This window comes from Callithrix jacchus, chromosome 7, assembly GCF_049354715.1.
Source record: "Callithrix jacchus isolate 240 chromosome 7, calJac240_pri, whole genome shotgun sequence".
NCBI lineage: Eukaryota > Metazoa > Chordata > Mammalia > Primates > Cebidae > Callithrix > Callithrix jacchus.
This window is the reverse complement of record NC_133508.1, coordinates 48,792,681-48,815,887: the sequence shown is the minus strand read 5'-3', so window position 1 is coordinate 48,815,887 and position 23,207 is coordinate 48,792,681. Positions and strand designations below refer to the sequence as shown.

The following is a 23,207-nucleotide window of genomic DNA, read 5'->3' as shown; positions in this document are numbered from 1 at the left end:
GCCTCAGCCACCCTAAAAGCTGGGATTAGAGATACATGCCCCACGCCTGGCTAATTTTTGTATTTTTAGTAGAGATGGGGTTTCACCATGTTGGTCAGGCTGGTCTTGAACTGCTGACCTCGTGATCCACGCGCCTCAGGCTTCCCAAAGTGTTGGGGTTACAGGCATGAGCTGCCCCACCCAGTAATATTCCCATTTCGCAGATGAGGGGCCTTGAGGCTCAGAGGGGTTTTGGCACATGGCTCCCAGGTGCTGTTCATAAAAATCATGAATGAATGAATGAATGCATGAATGAAGGCCTAGTACTGACTGCTGGGGAGACGTGGGTGAAACCTGTCCCTGTTGCTGTCCTCAAGGAGCTCCCAGTCCCAAGTCTAGTCCAGTCTAGGTAGGAGAGGTAGTGGTGGAATCAGAGACCCCTGTGTTGGAGGCCCCCAAGGCCTCTGCACAGCAGGGCGGGGAGTGGTAAGCGGCTCCTGAGTCCAGATCCTGCCTTCACTGCTTCCTGGTTGTATGACCTTGGGAGAGTTACTTAACCTATTTATGCCTCAGTTTTCCCATCTGTGAAATGGGGATGACAATAATTATCAGTATTATGGAAGCAGCTCCCTCTTGGGTTGCAGTGAGGATGAAGGGAGTTAACACACTTGGCTCACGTGGAGCAGAACTTTGCACACAGCGAGTACAACCCGTTAATGATTGGTTATAATTTGGGCCAATTGCTGTCCATCGCGTGTCACCTGATCCTGACAGCAGCACCTGGGATTGCTGAAGGCAGTGTCCTGCTCTGGAGAAAGTCACACTCCTTGCCAATCCCAAGCTGCCACCACCTGGAGGGCAGGCAAAGGGACTCTGTGACTTTCCCTCCCTCTCTGGGTCTGCCTGGGCAGCGCCTGCAGTCCCTGCTCTCTGGGCTTAGTCTCCCAGCCTCACCTGCCACCTGGCATCTCTTTGCTCCCTGACGTACCCACCCCCACCCTACTCTGTCCCTGAGGCCCTGGGGTCTTTGGAAGTAGCTTTGAGGAGAAAGCCCTCCAGGTAAACAACTTCATCTTGCTTCTGTGCTCTCAGGACAGACAGAGCCTCTGGTTCACTCCTGGTTACCAAGGACCTCCCAGGGAGGATTGGCAGGAGGTGGGGTTGGGGGCAGGGACCCCAGTTCGGTGTCTGATGCACGAGAGGGCCCACCCCAGGAGGTGAGGAGAACTAGGCTGAGGGGACAACGGGGTTCCTGGAGGTCTGGGCTGGACCTGGCGGGCTGTGGGTGGGCACTATGAAAGTGCAGGCCCCCAGGCTATGGGAACAGCCAGAGGAAAGGTCTGGGGACACATGTGGGGGCAGCGAGATGACCCATCATGTTCATGGTGAAGCCAGGACCCACTAGAGCCTGGATGGACCCTAAGCATCCCCAGGACTGCAGGGGGATACTTGGGACTCCTCCCTGACAAATCTTCCAATCTAGAGCCATGCTGTCCAGGCCGACAGCCACCCATGGCTCCTGAGCTCCACCTCCCATGTCTGAATGAGGCTGTTGGGGACCCCACTGGGCAGGATTTGCTGGAGGCTGAGGGAAGGGGTAGGTGCTGTTCCCACACCGGGTGGGGGTTGGGAGCACCCAGAGACGGTAGCAGGAAGCAGGACGATTAGAACCAAACAGGGCCAATGGGAACCAGATGTGATGAGGGTTGGGGGCTCTTCCAGAAGAGAGATGTTTTTCTTTTCCACTGAAGTTGTAGTTGGGGGGAAGAGGACTCAGGCTGTTTGTTCCTCCCTGCTACCCCCACCTCTGGCCCAGGGCGGCATTAGGACATTCTGCAGCCCCAGCCACCAGAAGGCAATGAGAGCCACACCCAGAGGTGATTTGTATACCTGCTCCTATGGTGCCCTCGGCCACTTTTTGGGGAGGGCTGGGCAGGAACCGTGTGGATGTGGGGTTCAGGGGACAAGGGCCCCCAGCCCAGTCCGGCTAGCTCAGCCTGCAGCCCTGGGGATGCATGGGGTCCACCCAGGCTCTGGACTGCAGAGGGTGCTTCGTGATAGTCTCCCCTGCTGGCAGCCTGGTGACTGCTCAGTCTCATCACTCACTCGAAGTGCTCCTGCTCTAACCACTTCTTCCAGAAAGCCCTCTAGATCAGGCACCTTCTTTGGGCTCTGGAGTGCAGTGGTACCATTTTGGCTCACGGCAACCTCTGCCTCCTGGGTTCCAGCGATTCTCCTGCCTCAGCCTCCCAAGTAGCTGGGACTACAGGCATGCGCCACAGTGCCCCACTAATTTTTGTATTTTTACAAAAATTAGAGATGGGGTTTTGTCATGTTGGCCAGGCCTATCTCAAACTCCCGACCTCAAGTGATCTGCCTGCCTTGGCCTCCCAAAGTGCTGGGATTGAACCACCCTGCCCAGCTTTCTCTGGGTTCTGACATGGGTTAGAGCTCCCAGTGTTTACTGTGGAGGATTATAACTCCTTCTCTCAGCGAGCGGTTATCCAACTTAAGACACCCTCCCCAGCTGCACTCAGCACTGGACCTAATGGGGTACTGCCTGTGGCCATACCTGCCCATCTCCCCAGGCCTCCCCAGACCCCCACCCCTCCCTCACGCCCACCTTCTAACCCTCTCTAGTCCTGGGGCCACTCTGAATTATATACACCTATATAAGGTAAATTGTATTTTTTTTTTGAGACGGAGTCTCACTCTGTTGCCAGACTGGAGTGCAGTGACACAATCTCAGCTCACTGCAACCTCTGCCTCCTGGGTTCAAACAATTCTCCTGCCTCAGTCTCCTGAGTAGCTGTGACTACAGGCTCCTGCCACCACGTCCAGCCAATTTTTGTATTTTTAGTAGAGATAGGGTTTCACCATGTTGGCCAGGATGGTCTCGATCTCTTTACCTCATGATCTGCCTGCCTTGGCCTCCCAAAGTGGTGGGATTACAGGCGTGACCTACCACGCCTGGCCAGTAAATTGGTTTTTAAAAATCAAGTGAGTCATAATAAGAAAAGCACTCATTGCAAAAATTACAAATCCTGGGTTTGTTTTGGTTTTGGTTTTTTTTGACACAGAGTCTCACTCTGTCGCCCAGGCTAGAGTGCAGGAGTGCCATCTCAGCTCACTGCAAACTTCATCTCCCAGGTGCAAGCAATTCTCCCATTTCAGTGGGATTACAGGTGCCTGCCACCACGCCTGGCTAATTTTTGTAATTTTTAGTAGAGACAGGGTTTCACTATATTGGCCAGGTCGGTCTTGAACTCCTGACCTCAGGTGATCCACCCGTCTCAGCCTCCCAAAATGCTGGGATTACAGGCATGAGCCACCCACCTGACCTATTGTCCCAATTTTATAGGTGGGGAAGCTGAGTCTCAGGCCACTGGCCTGAGGCCACACAGCTAGAAAGTAGCAGAGCAGGGATTTGAAGGCAGGCCAATGGCTCCAGGGCCCGAACCCCCAACCACTAGGTGATGCTGCCCCTGCCAACACTGTGACCCTCAACACCGTGGGACCCCAGAATCCTTCTGGACTCCATCCTTGGATGGCACCCTTGCATGCTAGCCTGGGTGACAGAGTGAGGTCTTTGTCTCAAAAAAACAAAAACAAAAACCAGGATTGTGTTAGGGTCACAATAAAACAGTCCAGGATTGGTGGAGACAGCAAGGGGAGGGTCTCAGAATCTCAGGGTGTTGTCTGTCGATACTTCCCGGTGAGAAAGTGGTGGGTCATATGGGAAGTTTCTCTTGTGCACAATTGAGTCATTTGCCTGGGCAAGAGTCTCCCAGAATTGCATGGAGACAGTGGACGAATACAGTCTTGTTCATGTACGCGGTCATTTGTTTGCAGGGAGAGAGTTTCAGTCTTCAGTGTCCAAGATGTATGTGTGTGAGGGTAGGTGGGTTTTTTTTTTGAGACGGAGTCTAGCTCTGTCGCCCAGGCTGGAGTGCAGTGGCATGATCTGGGCTCACTGCAAACTGTAACTCCAGGGTTCAAGTGATTCTCCTGCCTCAGCCTCCTGAAAAGCTGGGATTACCAGCCCCTGCCACAATGCCCAGCTGATTTTTGTATTTTTAGTAGAGATGGGGGGGGGCAACTGTGTTGGCCAGGCTGGTCTTGAACTCCTGACCTCGTGATCCATCTGCCTTGGCCTCCCAAAGTGCTGGGATTACAAGTTTGGGCCACTGCGCCCAGCCGGGTAGGTGGCTTTAATGCTTTTTTTCTTTTTTGAGACAGTGTCTCACTCTGTTGTCCAGGCTGGAGTGCAGTGGTGTGAACACAGCTCACAGCAGCCTTGACCCTCAGGTTCTCCTCCCACCTTGGCTTGCCGAATAGCTGGGACTACAAGCACATGCCACCATGCCTGGCTAAATTTCATATTTTTTGTAGAGATGGTGTTTCGCCATGTTGCCCAGGCTGGTCTCAAACTCCTCAGCTCAAGCAATCCGACCACCTCAGCCTCCCAAAGTGCTGGGATTACAGGCTTGAGCCACCGCACCCAGCCCAGTGGTTTTGTTACTCTTTAATGTTAAGTAAAATATCGACTGACATTCACATTGGATCTGCACCTGTTTGTCATTTGCCACCACAGGCTGGTTCCAGTTACGTGAGTTCGGCAAAATTGAAGCATCCTCGTGGGAATCAATTGGCTATTGAAATTTACAATTTTTTTCTTTTTTTGAGACAGTCTCACTCTGTCACCCAGGCTGAAGTGCAGTGGTGTGATCTCAACTCACTGCAACCTCTGCCTCCTGGGTTCAAATAATTCTCCTGCCTCAGCCTCCTGAGTAGCTGGGATTACAGGTGTGTACCACTATGCCCAGCTGATTTTTATACTTTTAGTAGAGACAGGGTTTCACCATGTTGGCCAGGCTGGTCTTGAGCTCCTGACATCAAGTGATCCACTTGCTTCGGCCTCCCAAAGTGCTGGGATTATAGGCATGAGTGGCCACACCTGGCCTGAAATTTACAATTTATCACTTGTAAGTTATCTGCTATAAATCCAGCAAGGTTGTGGGAGACAAAATCAACACACAAATATCAGTTGTGTTTCTATATACCAGGACTGAGCAAACTGAAAAGGAAATAAATAATTCTATTTACAAGAGCATCCAAATATCTAGAAAAAATATTTAACCAAGGAAATGAAAAACTTGTACACTGCAAACTACAAAACATTGCTGAGAAACACTAAAGACCTGATTAAATGGAAAGATATCCCATGTTCATAGATTGGAAAACTTAACATTGCTAAGATGGCTATTCTCCCCAAAGCAATCTACAAATTCTAGTGCAATCCGTATTAAAATTCCAATGGTCAAAAAAAATAAATAAATAAAAATAAAATAAAATTCCAATGGTCTTTTGGAGGCAAAAATAAAAAAGCTGACCCTTAAATTCACCTGGAATTGCAAGAGGCCCCAAATAGCCAAAACAAGAAACAAAGTTGGAGGAATATACTATTTGGCTTGGGTTGCTCTAACAAAGTAGCACAGACCAAGCAACTTAAGTAGCAGAATGTATTTTCTCACAGTTTTGCAGGTTGAAGTCCAAGGTCAAAGTGTCAGGCAGTTTTGGTTTCTTTTGAGGCCTTTCTCCTTGGCTTGCAAATGGCTCTTTTCTCTCTGTGTCTTCACATGGCCTTCTATCTGTGCGTGCCTGTATTCAAATTTCCTCTTCTTGGAAGGACACCACTCCTATTGCATTAGGTCCTACCATAATGTCATCATTTTGACTCTATTACCTCTCTAAAGATTTTATCTCCAAATACAGTCACATTTTGAGGTATACTGGGGGCTAGAACATCAACGTAAGAATTTTGGGGGTGGAGACACGATTCAGTCCATAACAAAGGGTTACATTTTCAGATTTCAAAACTTACTACAAAGCAACAGCAATCAAAACGGTGTGGTACTGGCATAAAGAGAGACATGTAAACCATTGGAACAGAATTGAGAGTCCAAGCTGGGTAGTGGCTCATTCCTGTAATCCCAGTGCTTTGGGAGACCGAGGCAGGAGGATCGCTTGAGGACAGGAGTTTGAGACCAGCCTGTGCAATGTAGCAAGACCCTGTCTCTACAAAAGATTAAAATAAAATAAAATTAGACAGGCATGATGGTGTGTGCCTGTAGTCCTAGCTACTCATGAGGCTGAGGTGGGAGGATCACTTGAGCCCAGGAATTCAAGGCTGCAGTGAGCCATGATTGCACCACTGCACTCCAGCCTGAGTTACAGAATAAGGGCCTGACTCTAAAAAATAAAAAAATAAAAAGAATTGAGAGTCCAGAAGTACACTCAAACATGTAAGGCTAATTAATTTTCCACAACGGTACCCAGACCATTCAACTGGGAAAGAACAGTCTTTTCAACAAATGTTGAGAATAAATTTGATTCCCTACCTCATCTACATACAAAAATTAACTGAAAATAGACCAATGACATAAATATTAGAACTAAAACTATAAGAAAATCTTATAATAGGCCAGGTGTGTTGGCTCATACCTGTAATCCCAGCACTTTGGGAGGCCAAAGCAAGTGGATCACCTGGGGTCAGGAGTTCGAGACCAACGTGGCCAACATGGTAAAACCCCGATCTCTACCAAAAATACAAAAATTAGCTAGACATGGTGGTGGGTGCCTGTAATCCCAGCTATTCCGAAGGCTGAGGCAGAAGAATCGCTGGGAGGTGGAGGTTGCAGTGAGCCAAGATCACACCACTGCACTCCAGCCTGGATGACAAAGCAAGACTCAGTCTAAAAAAAAAAAAATCTTACAATAACAAGTAAAATTTCATGACCTCAGATTTGGCAATGTGTTCTTAGATTTGATACCAATAGCACAGGCAATAAAAGAAGAAATAGGTAAAGTAGACTTTATCAAATTGAAAACTTTTGTTTATGGAAGGACATTATGAAGAATGTGAAAGCAAACTATAGAATGTGCGAAACATTTATATGATAAGGATTTAATATCCAGAATATCTAAAGAACTCTTACAGCTCAACAACAAAACGATACACAATGCAATTTTTAAATGGGCAAAGAATTGAATAGACATTTCTTTAAAAAAGATATTCAAACAGCCAACAAGCACATGAAAAGATATTCAACATCACCGGCCATTAAGGAAATGCAAATTAAAACAATAGTGGGGCCAGGTGCGGGGTCTCACTCCTGTAATCCTAGCATCTTAGGAGGCCAAAGTGGGTGAATTGCTTGAGCCTAGAAATGTGAGACCAGCCTGGGCAACATGGTGAAACACTGTCTCTACCAAAAAAGAGACAAAAATTAGCCAGGCATAGTGGCCCTCACCTGTAGTCCTAGCTACTCGGGAGGCTGAAGCAGGAGGATCACTTGAGCCCAGGAGGCAGAGGTTGTGGTGAGCTGAGATCTTGCCACTACACTCCAGCCTGGGTGACAGAGTGAGACTCTCTCAAAAGCAAAAATCAATAGAGATACCATTTCATATTCACTAGGCGAACTATACATTTTTAAAATTACACTTTAAGTTCTGGGGTCCATGTACAGAATGTGCAGGTTTGTTATATAGGTATACACGTACCATGGTGGCTTGCTGTGTCCATCCCCCTGTCAAGGACTTGGAACCAATCCAAATGCCCACAGTGATAGACTGGTTAAAGAAAATGTGGCACATATACACCATGGAATATTATACAGCCATAAAAAAGGATGAGTTCATGTCCCTTGCAGGGATATGGATGAAGCTGGAAACCATCATTCTCAGCAAACTGACACAAGGCTTATAATTTTTTTCAAAGGAAGATGAATATTGACTATGGATACAAATAGGACCCCTCATCCATTGCTCACAGGAAGGTAAAATGGTGCTGTGGCAGGCATGGGACCTGGCTGCTTAACTAAAAAAGTTAAACATAGAATTACCATATGACTTAGCAATTTTGTTACTAGACATATACCCAAGAGAAAAGAAGACATGTCTACACAGAAACTTGTTGGTGAATGTTTGCAGTGGTATTACTCATATAGTCCAAGACTGCAATCAACCCAAATGCCCATCAGTAGATGAATGGATAAACAAATTGTGGTATATTCATATGATGGAATATTATTCAGCCATAAAAAAGGGATGAAGTATTGACAGATGCTACAACTTGGATGAACCTTGAAAACACGGTGCTAAGTGAAAGAAGCCAGACATAAAAGGTCACATATGATATGATTCCATTTAAATGTATGTGTAACTTTGTGAGAAATTGTCAAACAGTTTTCCCAAGTGGCCGCACCATTTGGCACCCCCCCACCAGCCATGTATGAGAGTTCCAGCTGGCACCGCATTCTTCACATCCTTGCCAGTATTCGTTATTATCTACATTTTTTTTTTTTATGGAGTCTCGCTGTGTCACCCAGGCTGGAGTGCAATGGTGCAATTTTGGCCCACTGCAAGCTCCACCTCCTGGGTTCAAGTGATTCTCCTGCCTCAGCCTCCCAAGTAGCTTGGATTATAGGCAGATGCCACCCCACTACAACCAACTAATTTTTGTATTTTTAGTAGAGACAGGGTTTTACCATGTTGGCCAGGCTGGTCTGGAACTCCTGACCTCAGATGCTCTGCCTGCCTCAGCCTCCCAAGGTGTTGGGATTACAGGTGTGAGCCACCGCACCCAACCCTGCAGTTTTCTTTTTCTTTTTCTTCTTTTTTGAGACAGTTTCACTCTTATTCCCAGGCTGGAGTGCAATGGTGTGATCTCAGCTCACCGCAACCTCCACCTCCTGAGTTCAAGCGATTCTTCTGCCTCAGCCTCCCGAGTAGCTGGGATTACAGGCATCCGCCATCACGTCCAGCTAATTTTGTATTTTTAGTAGAGACAGGGTTTATCCATGTTGGTCAGGCTGGTCTTGAACTCCTGACCTCAGGTGATCTGCCCACCTCGGCCTCCCAAAGTGCTGGGATTATAGGCATAAGCCACCATGCCCGGCCAACCCTGCAGTTTTCATTTGAACCATTCCAATAGGTGTGTGCAGTGGTATCTCATTGTAGCTTTATTTTCTTTTTTTTTTTTTTTGAGACAGAGTTTCGCTCTTGTTACCCAGGCTGGAGTGCAATGGCGCGATCTCGGCTCACTGCAACCTCCGCCTCCTGGGTTCAGGCAATTCTCCCACCTCAGCCTCCTGAGTAGCTGGGATTACAGGCATGCGCCACCATACCCAGCTAATTTTTGTATTTTTAGTAGAGATGGGGTTTCACCATGTTGACCAGGATGGTCTTGATCTTTTGACCTCGTGATCCACCCGCCTCAGCCTCCCAAAGTGCTGGGATTACAGGCGTGAGCCACCGCGCCCGGCCTGTAGCTTTATTTTCATTTTCCTAATTAATGATGCTGAGTATCTTTTCATGTGCTTATTTTCCATCATACATCTTCTTTGGTGAAGTAACTATTTATATTGTTAGCCCATATTTTTATTGTGTTTCTTTTCTTATTTTTGAGTTTTGAGAGTTCTTTACCTATAGGTTACCAGCCTTTTATTACATGCGTATTTGGTGTTTTCTCCCAATCTGTGTCTTGTCTTTTCCTTTTCTTGCCATTGTTTCTTCAAAGAGCAGAACTCTTCCATCTTGATGACATTATGTTTATCCATTTTTTTCTTTTATGATCTGTGCTTTTGTGTTCTAAGAAATCTTGGTCTAAACCAAGCTCTTACAGAATTTCTCCTATATTTTTTTCCGGGCATATACCATTACCATGGTATATGCCATATACCTAACATACCGTATTACCACAATGGTATATTAGGTATATATATTGGTATATTAGGTATATATCATATACCATTGAGGTATATGCCTAATACTCTTTTGTAATACCTTTCCACTTAAACCAGAGTGGCTTCTGTTGTTTGCAACTGAGAACACCGACTACTCTGGAAACGGTGATGTTGGTTATAGGGATGGCACTGGCCCGGTGGTGAGGTTGGAGGGAACGGTGGTGCAAGTTGGAGGTTATGGTTGATGCTGGGGTTAGTGCTGGTGGTGATCATGACAATGAGGCAGGTGGTGTTGATCAGTTTCTACCTGAAATCCTTCTCTCACTGTGGCGCAAAATCTGTGGCAGCCCTGATTATCATCAGCTTGTCCGTTCTCATTGAAGATCCATAGATATTGCAGATTCCAGCCTGTCAATCTCTCATAAAACCATGCGGGGAGTGAGTCTTAAAGCCACTTCCAAGAATTTACCTCTGGATATACTTGCCGAAGTATTCAGAATAAAAGTGTTCATTGAATCATTGTCTGTTGCAGGAAAAAAATAAAAAACCACCTGAATGTCTATCAGTAGGAGAACAGCTGAATAAAATAGGGTCTCTCCGCACTGTGGAATATTTCGCGGACTTCAAATAGAATGAGATGGATCATTCTCTGCAGAAGGAGACCCACAACATGGTACCAAATGTAAACAGAATAATTGCAATGATATATACTAACCTATTTTTTACAAAGTATATACAGATGCATGTTTGCACATGCAAAAAAAAATGTCTGGAACCACACACAGGGAACTATCATCAGTGGATCTCCGAAAGACCTTTCACTTCACATGCCTGTGATCTGTTTGAATTATTTGCCTTGAGCAGTTATTACTTTAATCTAAAAATAATAATAAAAAAACACAATCATGCATACAAGGTGAGGTTGGGCGAGATTATTCTCTTTATTCTCGAAAGAAGGACATGGAGGCATGGAAGGGAGGTGTTGTCCTGACTTGCCTGGGTGGGTGGCCAGTGGGAGGAACTGGCTAGACAGGAGCTCTCTCATCTAGTTTCCACTTGCTGCCTTCCTTGGAAGCACGGTTCTGCCTCCCTGCCTGTCCCAGGGCAAAGATGACCTCTGAGCCCTGCTCAGCCACCGATGGTGACAGGAAGCTGTGGTCTGGGCCAGCCCCTTGTCGGTTTTTCCTCCACGTCCCTCTCCTCCCCTGTGGGTATTCTGCAAGCCCAGTGAATATTCCCACTGGCTGCGGGGGTGTGTGTGCTGGGTGGATGGTACAGGTTCAGAGGGGCTGAGGATGAGGAGACAGAGGAGCTCTTCCTGACCTATGACCTGAGGTCTGTGGCCTCATCATCCCCTGGGAAGTGTGTTAAGAATGCTGGGGAGGGATAGCAGGGGGAGAAATGCCAGATGTGGGTGAAGGGGAGGAAGACAGCAAATCACACTGCCATGTGTGTACCTATGCAGCTATCTTGCATGTCCTGCACATGTACCCCAAAACTTAAAATGAAATAAAAAGGAAAAAAAAAATGAGATTAAAACAACAACAACAAAAATAAATAAATCTATGTATTCAGGTCAAAAAAAAAAAAGAATGCTGGCAGGCCAGGTGTGGTGACTGAGGTGGGCGGATCACTTGAGGTCAGGAGTTCGAGACCAGCCTGCTTGACATGGTGAAACCCTGTCTCTGCTAAAAATACAAAAATTAGCTGGATGTGGTGGTGGGCACCTGAAGTCTCAGCTACGCGGGAGGCTGAGGCAGGAGAAACGCTTAAACCCAGGAGGTGGAGGTTGCAGTGAGCCAAGATCTCGCCACTGCACTCCAGCCTGGGCAATAGAGACTCCATCTCAGAAAAAAAAGGAATGTTAGCTCCTGGGTTCCACCCCAGGCCCAACAATCTGAACCCACTGAAGAAGGATACCAAGGCCTGGGTTTTAAGGGATCTAGTTACAAGAAGAACTACATGAGACACACCTCAAAGCTGTAGTTCTCAACCCTAGCTGCCCATTGGAATCAGCCGGAGTACATGAAAAAATACAGGTGCCCCAGTGCCAGCCCAGAGATTCTCATGGGTCTGTGATGTGGCCGGAGCACTGGTACTTTTTCAAAGCCCCCAACTGATTCAATGTTCAGCTGGGCCTGAAAAGCACCAGCCTTCTATTCTGATGACATCAGAATCTCCGGGTTAGAACCCCGGGCACCTGTGGTGTCTCAAATTCCATGGGAGCTTCTGCTGTGCACGGAAACTCAGGAGCCCTTGATGTGGAGCCTCGCTTCTCCAAGTGTGGTCCTTGGACCATGGCAGTAGCAGCATCACCTAGAAACTTGTCAGAAATGCAGAATCCCAGGCTCCCGACCCGCCCAGACCTACTGCATCAAAGCCTGAAATTCACAAGATTCCGGGGTGACTGGTACGCATGTTGCAGTCGGCCACAGGGTTGGAGAATTGAGCTGAAGCAGAGTAAGTTTCATGTTCTAAACTCCAGCCCTAGAATCACCTGGGAGCTAAAAAAAATCTCAGTGCTGGCCAGGTGCAGTGGCTCACGTCTGTAATCCTAGCACTCTGGGAGACCAAGATGGGCGGATCACAAGGTCAGGAGTTCGAGACCAGCCTGACCAATATGGCAAAACCCCATCTCCACTAAAAATACAAAAAAATTTATCTGGGTGTGGTGGCACGCACCTGCAGTCCCAGCTACTCAGGAGGCTGAGGCGGGAGAAACACTTAAACCCAGGAGGTGGAGGTTGCAGTGAACCAAGATCGCGCCACTGCACTCCAGGCTGTTGGGCGGCAGAGTGACACTTTGTCTTAAAAACAAAAACAAAAAACAACTCAGTGCCCAGGCAGTGCTTACAGCACTTCACAGGGGGGCATCAGTGGTTCCAAAGGTCCTCAGATACCTCCAGCGTGCAGGGCTGAGAACCCCAGTGTGGAGGTTTAGCTGAGGCAAGGGTGCAGGGTAAGCACAGGGCTGGATGGAAGTGATTAAGGGAACCGGGGAGCCAGCCTGGGTTTTGTTCCACTTCCTATGTCCTGTGATCCAGGGAAAGTGACTTAACCCTCTGTGCCCCAGCTTCCTCATCTATAAAATCGGGATAGGGAATAGAACCACCCCTTGCCAGAGGGCTGTTGAGAAGATGAAATGGGTTAAACCACATGAAGGGCTTAGTGAGGCAGCTGGCTCTCAGTAAGTGCTTCACGCCAGCTACTGTTTTTGTTACTGTTTGGCAGAATCTGCCAGTGGAACACAGAGGGTTAAGAGCCTGGCATCTGATGGTAAATCCACTGTGCCAAAGTGTGAGGTGTGGGCACACCACCAAACCTCTGTGAGGCTCACTTTCACATCAACAAAACACAAATAATGATGCTCCCCACCTCGCCGCTCTCATCTGTGTCTGCTCTTGCCCACCTGGAAGCCACACATCCCAAACAGACAAGATTCCATATGTGTGCACAGGAGAGTGTGTGCACAGGAGAGTGTGTGCACAGGAGAGTGTGTGCACAGGAGAGGAGATTTTGTTAACAATTTCCTTCCTCCCTCCCTCCCTACCTCCTTTCCTCTCTCTCTCTTTCTTTTCTTTCTTTTTCTTTCCTTCCTTCTCTTCCCCTTTCTTCCTTCCTTCCTTTCTTTCCTTCTTTTCTTTCTTTCCTTTCTCTGTTTCTTTGTCTTTCTTTTATTTAATTTTTTTCTTTTTCCTTCTTTCCTTCCTTCTTTCCTTCCTTCCTTCCTTCCTTCCTTCCTTCCTTCCTTCCTTCCTCCCTCCCTCCCTCCCACCCTTTCTCTCTTTCTTCTCTTTCTTTTTGAGAGGGTGGTCTCACTCTGTCACCCAGGCTGGAGTGCAGTGACACAATGACAGCTCACTGTAACCTCCTCATCCCAGGCTCCAGCAATCCTCCCACCTCAGTCTCCAGAGTAGCCGGGACTACGGGTTTGCACCACCATGCCCAGCTAATTTTCGTATTTTTTGTAGAGACAGGATTTTGCCATGTTGCCCAGGCTGGTTTCAAACTCCTGGGCTCAAGCGATCCACCTGCCTTTGCCAAAGTGCTGGGATTACAGGTGTGAGCCACCGTGCCTGGACTTTGTCGACGATTTCTTGGGGATTCAAGGAAGAAGTTTCATCTCACACCCCCATCAGCAGCCGCTTTACTAAAGTGAGCTGGACATCTGTTCTTCACTCCAGGTTCCTCTGCCCTGCCGGCTGCCCGTTCTCTCCTCCCTCCTCCCACAGCCTCTGGAAATGCCATCTGGGGAGCTGTTCCGCAAAGCTGCAACTTACCCACCTTCACAAGCAAAACACGAACTCCCTGCCAGGCACTGTTCAGAGTGCTTCACGTGAAGTCTCCCACTCAGAATTCACAGCGATCCTGGGAGCTAGATCTGTTCCTGTGCCCGTTTTACAAACTGAGGCAGAGTTTGGTAACTGGTAAGTGTGGAATCATGGTTCTACTCCAGGCTCTGTCCCTGCCTCTTAACCTTTCTGACCTCTACTGTGCTGTTCCTCAGGGCAGCGGTGGAGCGGGGAGGGTCTCACTCTATCCACACAGGGCGGGGGAGGACAGGTCAGACCTTGTTTTGCATGGTGCATTCATTTAACAAATGTTTGTTGAGCACCTACTATGTGCCAGGTGCCAGGGACACGAGGGCGTGTCCTTGTCTTCACAAGAAATATGTGGTTCCCAGCCGGGCGCAGTGGCTCACACCTGGAATCCCAGCACTTTGGGAGGCTAAGGCAACGGATTGCCTGAGCTCAGGAGTTCACGACCAGCCGGGGCAACACAGTGAAACCCCGTCTTTACCAAAATACAAAAAATTACCTGGGCATGGTGCTGTGCACCTATAGTCCCAGCTACTTGGGGCTTGAGGCAGGAGAATTACTTGAACCTAGGAGATTGAGGAGGCAGTGCACCAAGATCTCGCCACTGCACGCCAGCCTGGGTGACAGAGTGAGACTGCATCTTAAAAAAAAAAAAAAAGAAAGAAAAGAAATATGTGGTTCCTGTCTTCACAAAAGATTGATTGAGTTTTTTGAAGAGACAAAAAAGGCATCACCTAAATCAAGAGAGTCTGGGACATGGTTTTCAGACCCTCTGAGCCTCCGGACGGCTTGGCCTCTGGTCTAACCTCTCTCACCCCCACCTCACAATCAACCTAGATTCAAGGGGATGAGGCCCTCCTCCCTGACCCCGGGCTCATCAGGGTTGGTTTCTGGCGACAGAGGATCAGGGCAGGATTGCTGGGCCACAGGATGCTGGCCCACAGGTGGGCTGCAGCCCCAGCCCAAACCCCAGCAGTTCTCCGCCAAGATCTGGGTGCCCCCCGCCCACTTCCTCCCTGGCTCTCTCCTCCCCAAATGCTGGTAATTGGTAGACAAAGGAGTTTCAGACAGTTGGGGACCTGCGTCCTTTGAGTCCCTGAAAACATGCTATTATTAATTAAAGACTTTGGCTTCGGCGGGGCCCAGGCCTGCCTTTTCCTGGCTGGGCCTCAGACTTCTGTCTCTCCAGTCGTCTCTTCTTGCTAAATTTTTCAGTGTTTTTAACATCAGACTGATGTTACGTATAATTACCAACTTTGCACCCAAATTATATTTGACATGGCTTGTGTGGGAAATTAGACCATTTCAGCGCCTACAAATTCACCTGGGAAGCCAAGGCAGGCATGCGGGCGTGCCAGGGGGAAGTAATTTAAATATTACATGTGCCCTCGTGAAAATGCCAAAACTCTTTAAACTGCCAGGAAGAATTCTGTCTTCCCCTCTGCTTGCCTCCCCCCTCCCCAGTCTACTGAGTGCACTGAGGGTCGGGAACCAGGAGGCCTTCGGGCAGGGGGCTTCAGGGGAGCCCTTTCCACTGGGACGCCCATAAGGACCCAGGGGAGGGGCCTACAGAGATGCCGACTGGAGCCCTCGTGCCACCTCTGCAGGGAAGGCCTGTCGCAGTGTTGTCTTTCTGTCCGTCTGTCTGCCCTCCCTTTTCTACCTCCTGCCTCTCACCCGCCTCTTCCTGTGCCAGGGCGAGGAGGCTCCACCCACTCTGGGACTTGGTAGAGGGTGGCGGTGGGAAGAGAGTGGCCACAGCACCCCGGATGCTGAGGCTGGGGTTCCATGGACAGTGTAAGTGACAGCCCGTCTCTGAAGTCCCCTTTGGACCAGACAGGCCTGCATCACAGGGGTTTCGCTTTGTCGTTTCAATTCAACAAGTCCTGAATACCTATCCTGGGCATCAGGGATCCGGAGAAGAAGAAAACTAACTTCGTTCATTCATTCATTCATTCAACAAATACCTATTGATAACCTATTACGTGCCAAGTGCTACGTAAGGGGAATATAGAAATTTAAAAGATTAATTTGTTTGTTCTTTCAACCTATGCTAAATAAGCACCTACTACGTGCCAGACTCTGTGCTGGGTCACAGAGAAGAAGCAGGCAGTCCCAGCCCTCACTGGCTCATAGTGAAGATGGGGTGACAGGCTTCTAGGCAAATGAGTTACTGGGTCCATCAAACTGGAAGACCTAGGCCCTGCCCCAGTTTCTCCCTTGCTTATGGAAGCTGCGTGGTGGAGGGAGGAAGACCCTGCTGACTGCTAAACACTGTCACCTGGACCTGTGAGTCTGAGAGACAAGGTAGGGGCTCTGCAGCTGGCAGGCCACCCTGTCCTGGCCCTGAGGTCTGTGGTAGGACCCCTGGAGGGGAGATACAGGACCCAGCCTGGCACGGTCTAGGAAAGAGCATTTCCTAGGAAAGGGAAGAAAAGGTCTTTTCTTGTGCGTCCATTCCCGTCTTAGACTACAGAGACAAGAGCTGGCCCTCTGTAAGGTTTGGTGCCTTTTGGAAGCCATGCTGGGCCAACTTTAGAGGCAGGGGTACAGAAGCAAGGATGGGGCAGGCTGAGGCTCTTCCTCCCACCTGCTGCCTCTTCCTCCCACCTGTGCCTGGGAAGGTCCAGAGAAGTCAGACAGAGCCAGGGTCTCTCAGCCCAGGACAAAGGGACTCCAGAAAGACACCCCTCCCAGGCCTCAGAGGCTTCCAAGACTGTGGGGGGCCCTGGAACCCCAGCCCCTGTGGGATGGTGTTGGGTGGCATTCTTTGGGGACCACCTGGGAAGTCCTACTCCTGGACACCAGCTTCTGCCCCTTAGACTGGTGGCTGTGCTTCTGCAGGGTGTTCTGCTCTTCTTTTCTCTATCTCTGGCTCTTTTTCTTCCCTCATGTACTGGAGATGTCAGCCCCATTAGCCCAGAAGTCAAGAGCGTGCATGGCCCTTGTAGCCAATTGTGTTTCCGGAAGATGTGGCAGCAGCGTCTCTCATCCACAGGTTCTTCATACAGTGTGCTCTCAACGGTCCTCCGTTCCAGTGGAGGGTTCTAGGTCCTCTCCCCTGGAATCTGGGCAGACCTTTGTGAATTCCTCAACCAATGGAACATAACTGCAGGGATGCTACATGACTTCCAAGACTAGATCACCAACATTTCATGCCCTTCTGTCTTGTTCTCCTAGGACTTGCCTTTGGAACCCCAGCTGCCATGCTGTGAGGAAGCGCAAGCCAACCCACGTGGAGAGGCCATGCAGAGAGGTTGTGTATGGGGTTCTAGTCAAAAGCCTGGCTGAGATCCCAGTCAACAGTCAGCTGTGTGAGTGAATGTACCTTTGGATTATTCCATTCCCTGGTTATCAAGTTACCCCCAGCCTGTCTTCCCAGACAAGGACCTAGAACAAGGCAGCAGAGATAAGCTGTTCCTACCATGCCCTGTTCAAATTCCTGACCCAGACAACTCATGGGCAGAATAAAATGGTTGTTTTGGGTCACGAAGTTTTCGGAGTGGTGTTTTATGCAGCCATAGATACTGGACCAATCTCCCCAGAACTTATTCAGAGTTTCCAGCATGCCACGGTCTTCCCACGTTCTCTGCCTTTAGCCATACTATTCCTGTGCCTGGAGTACCCGTCCATTCTTCTGACAAATGTGTGATTCATCCCTTAAGACAGCTGACACAAGCTGGGAGACAGGAAAGCCTCACCTCTTCCTCCAGTGTAGAAAGTAAAAATTTCCTCTTCAAAGTTTCCCTTCTTGCTAAAGAATAATAATAATAAATGTTAAAAATAATGGTTTGTTTTAAAGACTAACTTTCTTCAGAGCCTTCTTCGTTTTTGCTACTAAATATTTGTTAAGCCTTATCCTATGTAGCTGTTAAACATGCTCACAGCACGTAGTACATTCTGTGTCCTTGTACTTTAACCAAATTGTTTGTGGTGGACGTGCTCACAGGCATGTCTCAGCTTACAGCCTATGCTCCTTCCTTATTTGGACTTCCTTTTTCCTTTGTTGTCCATTGCCTTTACCTGTTTAGAAAGGTTTTAAGTTGTTAGCCAATCAGGTTTAGTTTAGATTGTGAGGTCTGGCTCCAACCAATGGAGATCACACACAACAGTAAGGACCCAATGCATAAGGAATAAATACGCTTACCTTTTCTTTGTTCATTGTACTCTCATGGCAAGATGGCTAACAGGAGCACCCTTTCTGCAGAAAGTAAAATTGCCTTGCTGAGAAAACTTTTTGTCTGAATGCTAATTTTTCCTTGCGGTACCTGGGAACAAGCATTCTGTCTCTAACATCCAGGAAGCCTCCCCTGACCTGTGGTGAGGGCAAGTGCTCCTCTGCTTCCCTGGCCATGGGCTTGCCTCACTGATTTCTGTTTGTTGGCTTTGTTCACCAAGCTGTGCACTCCTGGGAGGCAGGCCACAGGTCCTGTTTCTCCCGGGCATCTTTGTCTCCTGCTGTGGCCAACCTGGAAGTGCTTAGAGAGGGCTTGTTTGATCGACGGGAGGGCACGGAGGATGGATGCTAATCCCGAGAGCCAGGGATCCATCCCTGGAGCTTGGATCCTACCTCCCTGCCCACATCCCCTAAGCTCTCACTGTAGGGAATCACTGTTGGCTAGGCCTGATGTGGACTCTGAATGACCTGGGGCTCCAGGCCTCAGTTTCCCCACCTATGAAATAAGAATGTTGGATGAGGAGTAGACTAAGGGGCTCCTTCAGCTCATTTGCTCAGGAATTCCCCAAGAGGGCAAGGCAGCTTCCTTGCAATCCAGCCTCCCAGCCTGACCAGACAGGGAAGGGGGATGGAAGGGATTTAGGAAGGAGTCCCGTCTATCCACCCCTTTGTTGGAAGCTTGGTGACACTCAACAAACTCCAGCCCTGGGGGCTGAGCTGGGGCGTGATGAGGGGGGTCTACTGGGAGCAGAAATGTCCCAAGGGCAGGGCCAGGCCGGCAGAGGCACCTGCCTGAGTAGGAGTCTGCTCTCCTACCTGCTCGATGCATGACTCAGGCAAGTCACATCCCTTCACTAAGCCTCAGTTTCCTCATCTGAGGAATGGAGAGAGCAATAAAGCAGCCACTGCAGAAGACTGTGGGGAGGACTTGCAGACCAAGACAATGTGGACTCTGAATCCACATCGATGTGCACAGGGCTCCACACAGCCACCGCCAGGGGCGCTAGCTCCATGAATGCAGCCATTAGCACCGTAGAGGCATGGGAATGAGAACCTGCCCTGTGCCAGTGGCCAGGCCTCATACATTCTTTTTTGTTGTTGTTGTTAAGATGGAGTTTCGCTCTGTCGCCCAGGCTAGAGTGCAGTGGTGTGATCTCAGCTCACTGCAACCTCTGTCTCCTGGATTCAAGGGATTCTCCTACCTCGGCCTCCTGCATAGCTGGGACTACAGGTATGCGCCACCACATCCGGCTGATATTTGTATTTTTAATAGAGATGGAGTTCACCATGTTGGCCAGGCTGGTCCCAAACTCCTGACCTCAGGTGATCCTCCCACCTCAGCCTCCCAGAGTGCTGGGATTCCAGGCATGAGCCACTGCACCCAGCCGTTCATATATACTTGCAATGTCAGTTCCCACCAGAGATCTTGCAGGAGTGAATATCTTTATAGCTGTGTTACAGGGGAGATAATGAGGCTCAGAGAAGCTGCGTGACTTGTCCAAGGCCACACAGCCATGAAGAAGCAGTAGGAAAAATTAGAACTCAAGGCTGTCTCAGGTCTTGCAGCCTCCTGGGATTCCCATGCAGGGCAGGCCCAGAACCATGGCACTGACACCTTGCATGAAGAGTCCGTCTCAGCCTGTTAGTGATTTGATACCCGAAGATTGGTTGTAGCCTCCTTGGACTCTGCTCCCCAGCCCAGGTCAGAGCAGACCCCCAGACCCCAGGGATGAGCTCTAGAAGTGCGGGAAGATCCCAGAGAGGACACTGGGCTGGGCCCTGAGCCTGCCCTGTGTGTTGGCTGGGAATTCCTCTCACTCTCAGCTCTGACAGGCTGGGGACAGGCCAGGAGGAGTGGCTCAGTGGTGTTTCCTCTGCAACCACGTCCCCAGGCAATCGGTGGTCACTACAGTCCGGTCCAGGCCCTGTACCCCCACACGCAGGCACAGAGCACAGCCCTGCTCCTGAGACCTACGAGACTGCACGCAGTCACAGGGACAGCCCCCAGCCTTGCAGCCACACACACAGTCATGTTCACAGGCTCAGGTCTTCATGCCCACCATGTGTGACGATGCACTGATGGCACCCCAGGGAGGACAACACACCTGTTCAGACTCAGCCAGGATTTCCAGGACTGCCTGGGCATCGCTTCCTGGATATGCAGAGGGCCCCAGCACGCCGTGTTCCTTGGCTCTGAGTGTGTGTGCACACAGGTGTGCGTGTGTGTTAGTGTGTGTGTGAGAATGTGCGTGTGCTTGTGAGTGTGTGTGGGGGGTGGCTTTTTTTTTTTTTAAACAGAGTCTTGTTTTGTCACCAGGCTGGAGTGCAGTGGCAGGATCTCAGCTCACTGCAATCTCTGCCTCCTGGGTTTCAGCTATTTTCCTGCCTCAGCCTCCCGAGTAGCTGGGACTAGAGGCGCGCGCCACCACGCCTGGCTAATTTTTTGTATTTTAATAGAGACAGGTTTCACCATGTTGACCAAGATGGTCTCGACCTCCTGACCTGGTGATTTACCAGGCGGGGTTTTGAGAAGCAGCCCCGGCCTTTACCCCACAAAGCAGCAGGTCCTGGAGCTGAGGCCAGTCTAAATGGAGGTCCTCCCTGTGTTCTGAGCCTCATTCAGCCCTGGGGCCAAGCCCAGCGGACAGTAGCTCTTATTCTTTATTTTAGGAATTGTGAAATAGGCACAGAGAAGTTAAACAGCTCACCAAAAGTCACAAAGCTAGATTAGAGACAGACAGCTTGGGGGCTCAAAGCTGGAGGCTCTAACCACCAGGCTGTGCTACGGCAGCAGTGGGGTGGGGGGACCTCGCCGCCTGCTCTAACCTTCCCTCCTCACCTGCCCCCTGCTTGGTGTCTCTTGACACCTAAACCATTGGTGCCCTTTAAACAGACTGTAAGCTCTCAATATTTGCTATTCTGCCCCCTCCTTACCTCGCCCCTCCTGCCCCCCACCCTCACACACAATGGCAGCCCCACAGAGGCGGTGTTTGCCTTGTTCCCTTTGTCCCCAGTGTCCTGTGCACAGTGGGGACTCACAGATGTGTGTAGAAGGAAGGGACTTCGTGGATGAGTGAGCAGGGTCATTTGACCTCAGCACACGGGCTTCCTGAGCCCGACCCGACCCGAGGAGGGGCTGGTCTAACAGGCAGGAGGCTGGGTCCCTGGGGGGCTGCAGGTGCCGCCCCCACTCCTTCCTGCCCACCGCTCGGCCTCCCTCTCTGGGTGGGATGCCAGTGTCTGAGCTGCTGCTAGTGGGCTGGCTGGGGACTCCCAAGCTGGCGCAGGTGTTCTGGAAGCAACCCCTGCACTCCCCACCCCCACCATCCTGTTCTGCTCACAGGATGGCCTCCAGGGGCTGTGATTGAAGGAGGGGCTGTGATCTCTTGGTGCTCACTGATCCCAAGCAGGGCCCAGAGAAGCCTCAGACACCTGCTCTTTGGCGGAGTCTCACCATCCCTGGTTTCCATCCTACCCCAGGGCCCCCAACTTGCCCCACCCTGCCCTGCCAGGCCCTCTGATGCCCCTGCCTGTCACTAGGTGGCGCCAAGTGCCCTGAGACAGCGGGAAGACGCCCCAGAAGGGCTCAGGGCTGGGGTTGGAGGGGCCGGCCCCTCCGTTACAGCTCCTGTCCCCATGTCCCCTTCCTTCAATGGCATGGCAACCCCTAAGAGAGCTGTGCAAAAGGGTGGTCACACCTTTCCTGACTTGTCCTCGCAAGCCTCACAGAGGCCAACGAGGTAAACACCATCTATTCCCATTTCACAGATGAGAAAACTGAGGTGCCAAGAAGTGAAAGCCGAATGTCCAAAGTCACATCGCTACTAAGAAGCAGAGTCGGCTTTGAATCTGGGTCTACCTGGTTCCCTTCTTCAGTTCTGCTTCCCGAAAGCCCTCCCGGAAGGGTCAGTAGCCCTTGAGTGAACCATGGCCCTGGTGCTGGCTTGAGGCTCTGAGGGAAGCTCCCGACGGGGGTGGGGGGTGGGCAGGTGATTGAAGGAGTTCGGTGGGCAGGAGGATAGACAAGTCCCAGCTGTCCTTGGAGTCCCTGGAAGCTGCCCAATGGGTCGGGAAATGGAGGAAGGAGAGGGGGGAAAAGTCAGGGAGGGGAGGGAATCCCTGAGAGAGTACTGGAGTGCAGCTGGGAGGAGCTTGGGGGTGGGCACAGGTTAGAGAAGAAGTTGTCCCAGATGTTCTTGGCTGAGATCGGCAGGCCTTGTCTTGGAGTGTGTAGGCTTCTGTGGGTCGGGCTCACCTGCCCACGATGACGCCACGTGGCAATGTGGTCCCCCTATCCATCCTTCTTCTTCTTCTATTTTTTTTTTTTAAGACAAAGTCTCACATTATTACTGGAGTGCAGTGATGCAATTTCAGCTCACTGTTACCTCCGCCTCCCGAGTTCAAGCGATTCTCCTGCCTCAGCCTCCCAGGTAGCTGAGATTATAGACGCATGCCACCATGCCTGGCTAATTTTTGTATTTGTAGTTGAGATGGAGTTTCACCATGTTGGCCAGGCTGGTCTCGAACTCCCGACCTCAAGTGATCTGCCTGCCTCGCCTCCCAAAGTGCTGGGATTACAGGCGTGAGTCACCAAGCTTGGCCCTATCCATCCTTCCATGGTACATATCAACTGTGCCATGTATTGGGAACTGTGCCAGGTGTTGGGAATACCATAGTGAACAGGAGCAATGAGGTCCATGCTTTCTCTGGGGTTACTCTTAGGTTTGGGGAAAATGGGTACTGGACATTCTGCAGCTGAAATTCATAATATTCCTAATAAAAGAAAACCAGAGAGATAAGAGAGAACAAAAAATGATGGAGGATCCATTTAGATTAGTTGATCCAGAAGGACTTCTTGGAGGAGGTGGTATTTGCTATTGAGGGCCAGAGATGATTTTCTAGGCAGAGGAGCCAGCAGGGGCTTCCTAGGCAGGCATGAGCTTAGTAGGCTCAAAGACTAGGAAGAAGGTCAGTGGATCTGCCTCT

The 23,207-nt window shown here is 49.8% G+C and overlaps 1 protein-coding gene across 3 annotated transcripts; it reads left to right on the top strand.

Moving 5' to 3' along the window:
• Nucleotides 1-11,940: 11,940 nt before the first annotated feature.
• Nucleotides 11,941-22,178, top strand: LOC144577100 (uncharacterized). Of its 3 annotated transcripts, XR_013520392.1 has the most exons (4): nucleotides 11,957-12,185; nucleotides 13,910-14,152; nucleotides 17,225-17,358; nucleotides 21,990-22,178. XR_013520392.1 is itself a non-coding variant. In XM_078332892.1 (3 exons), exons 1-3 carry the CDS (start codon nucleotides 11,945-11,947, stop codon nucleotides 17,257-17,259), a joined length of 471 nt encoding a protein of 156 aa, XP_078189018.1. In that variant the 5' UTR covers nucleotides 11,941-11,944; the 3' UTR covers nucleotides 17,260-19,286. The 3 variants fall into 3 exon arrangements, 1 of the variants encoding a protein (XP_078189018.1); XM_078332892.1 differs by lacking the exon at nucleotides 21,990-22,178 and having other exon boundaries at nucleotides 11,941-12,185; nucleotides 13,958-14,152; nucleotides 17,225-19,286; XR_013520391.1 differs by lacking the exon at nucleotides 21,990-22,178 and having other exon boundaries at nucleotides 17,225-19,286.
• The last annotated feature ends 1,029 nt before the right edge of the window (nucleotides 22,179-23,207 follow it).

Coding starts and splice junctions, on each gene's coding strand:
- LOC144577100 (XM_078332892.1), top strand. CDS start 11,945: ATGGGAGCTTCTGCTGTGCACGGAAACTCAGGAGCCCTTGATGTGGAG. Junction 12,186..13,957: donor GAGAATTGAGCTGAAGCAGA/GTAAGTTTCATG, acceptor CTCCTCCCACAG/CCTCTGGAAATGCCATCTGG. Junction 14,153..17,224: donor GAGGCAGAGTTTGGTAACTG/GTAAGTGTGGAA, acceptor TTGTTCTCCTAG/GACTTGCCTTTGGAACCCCA.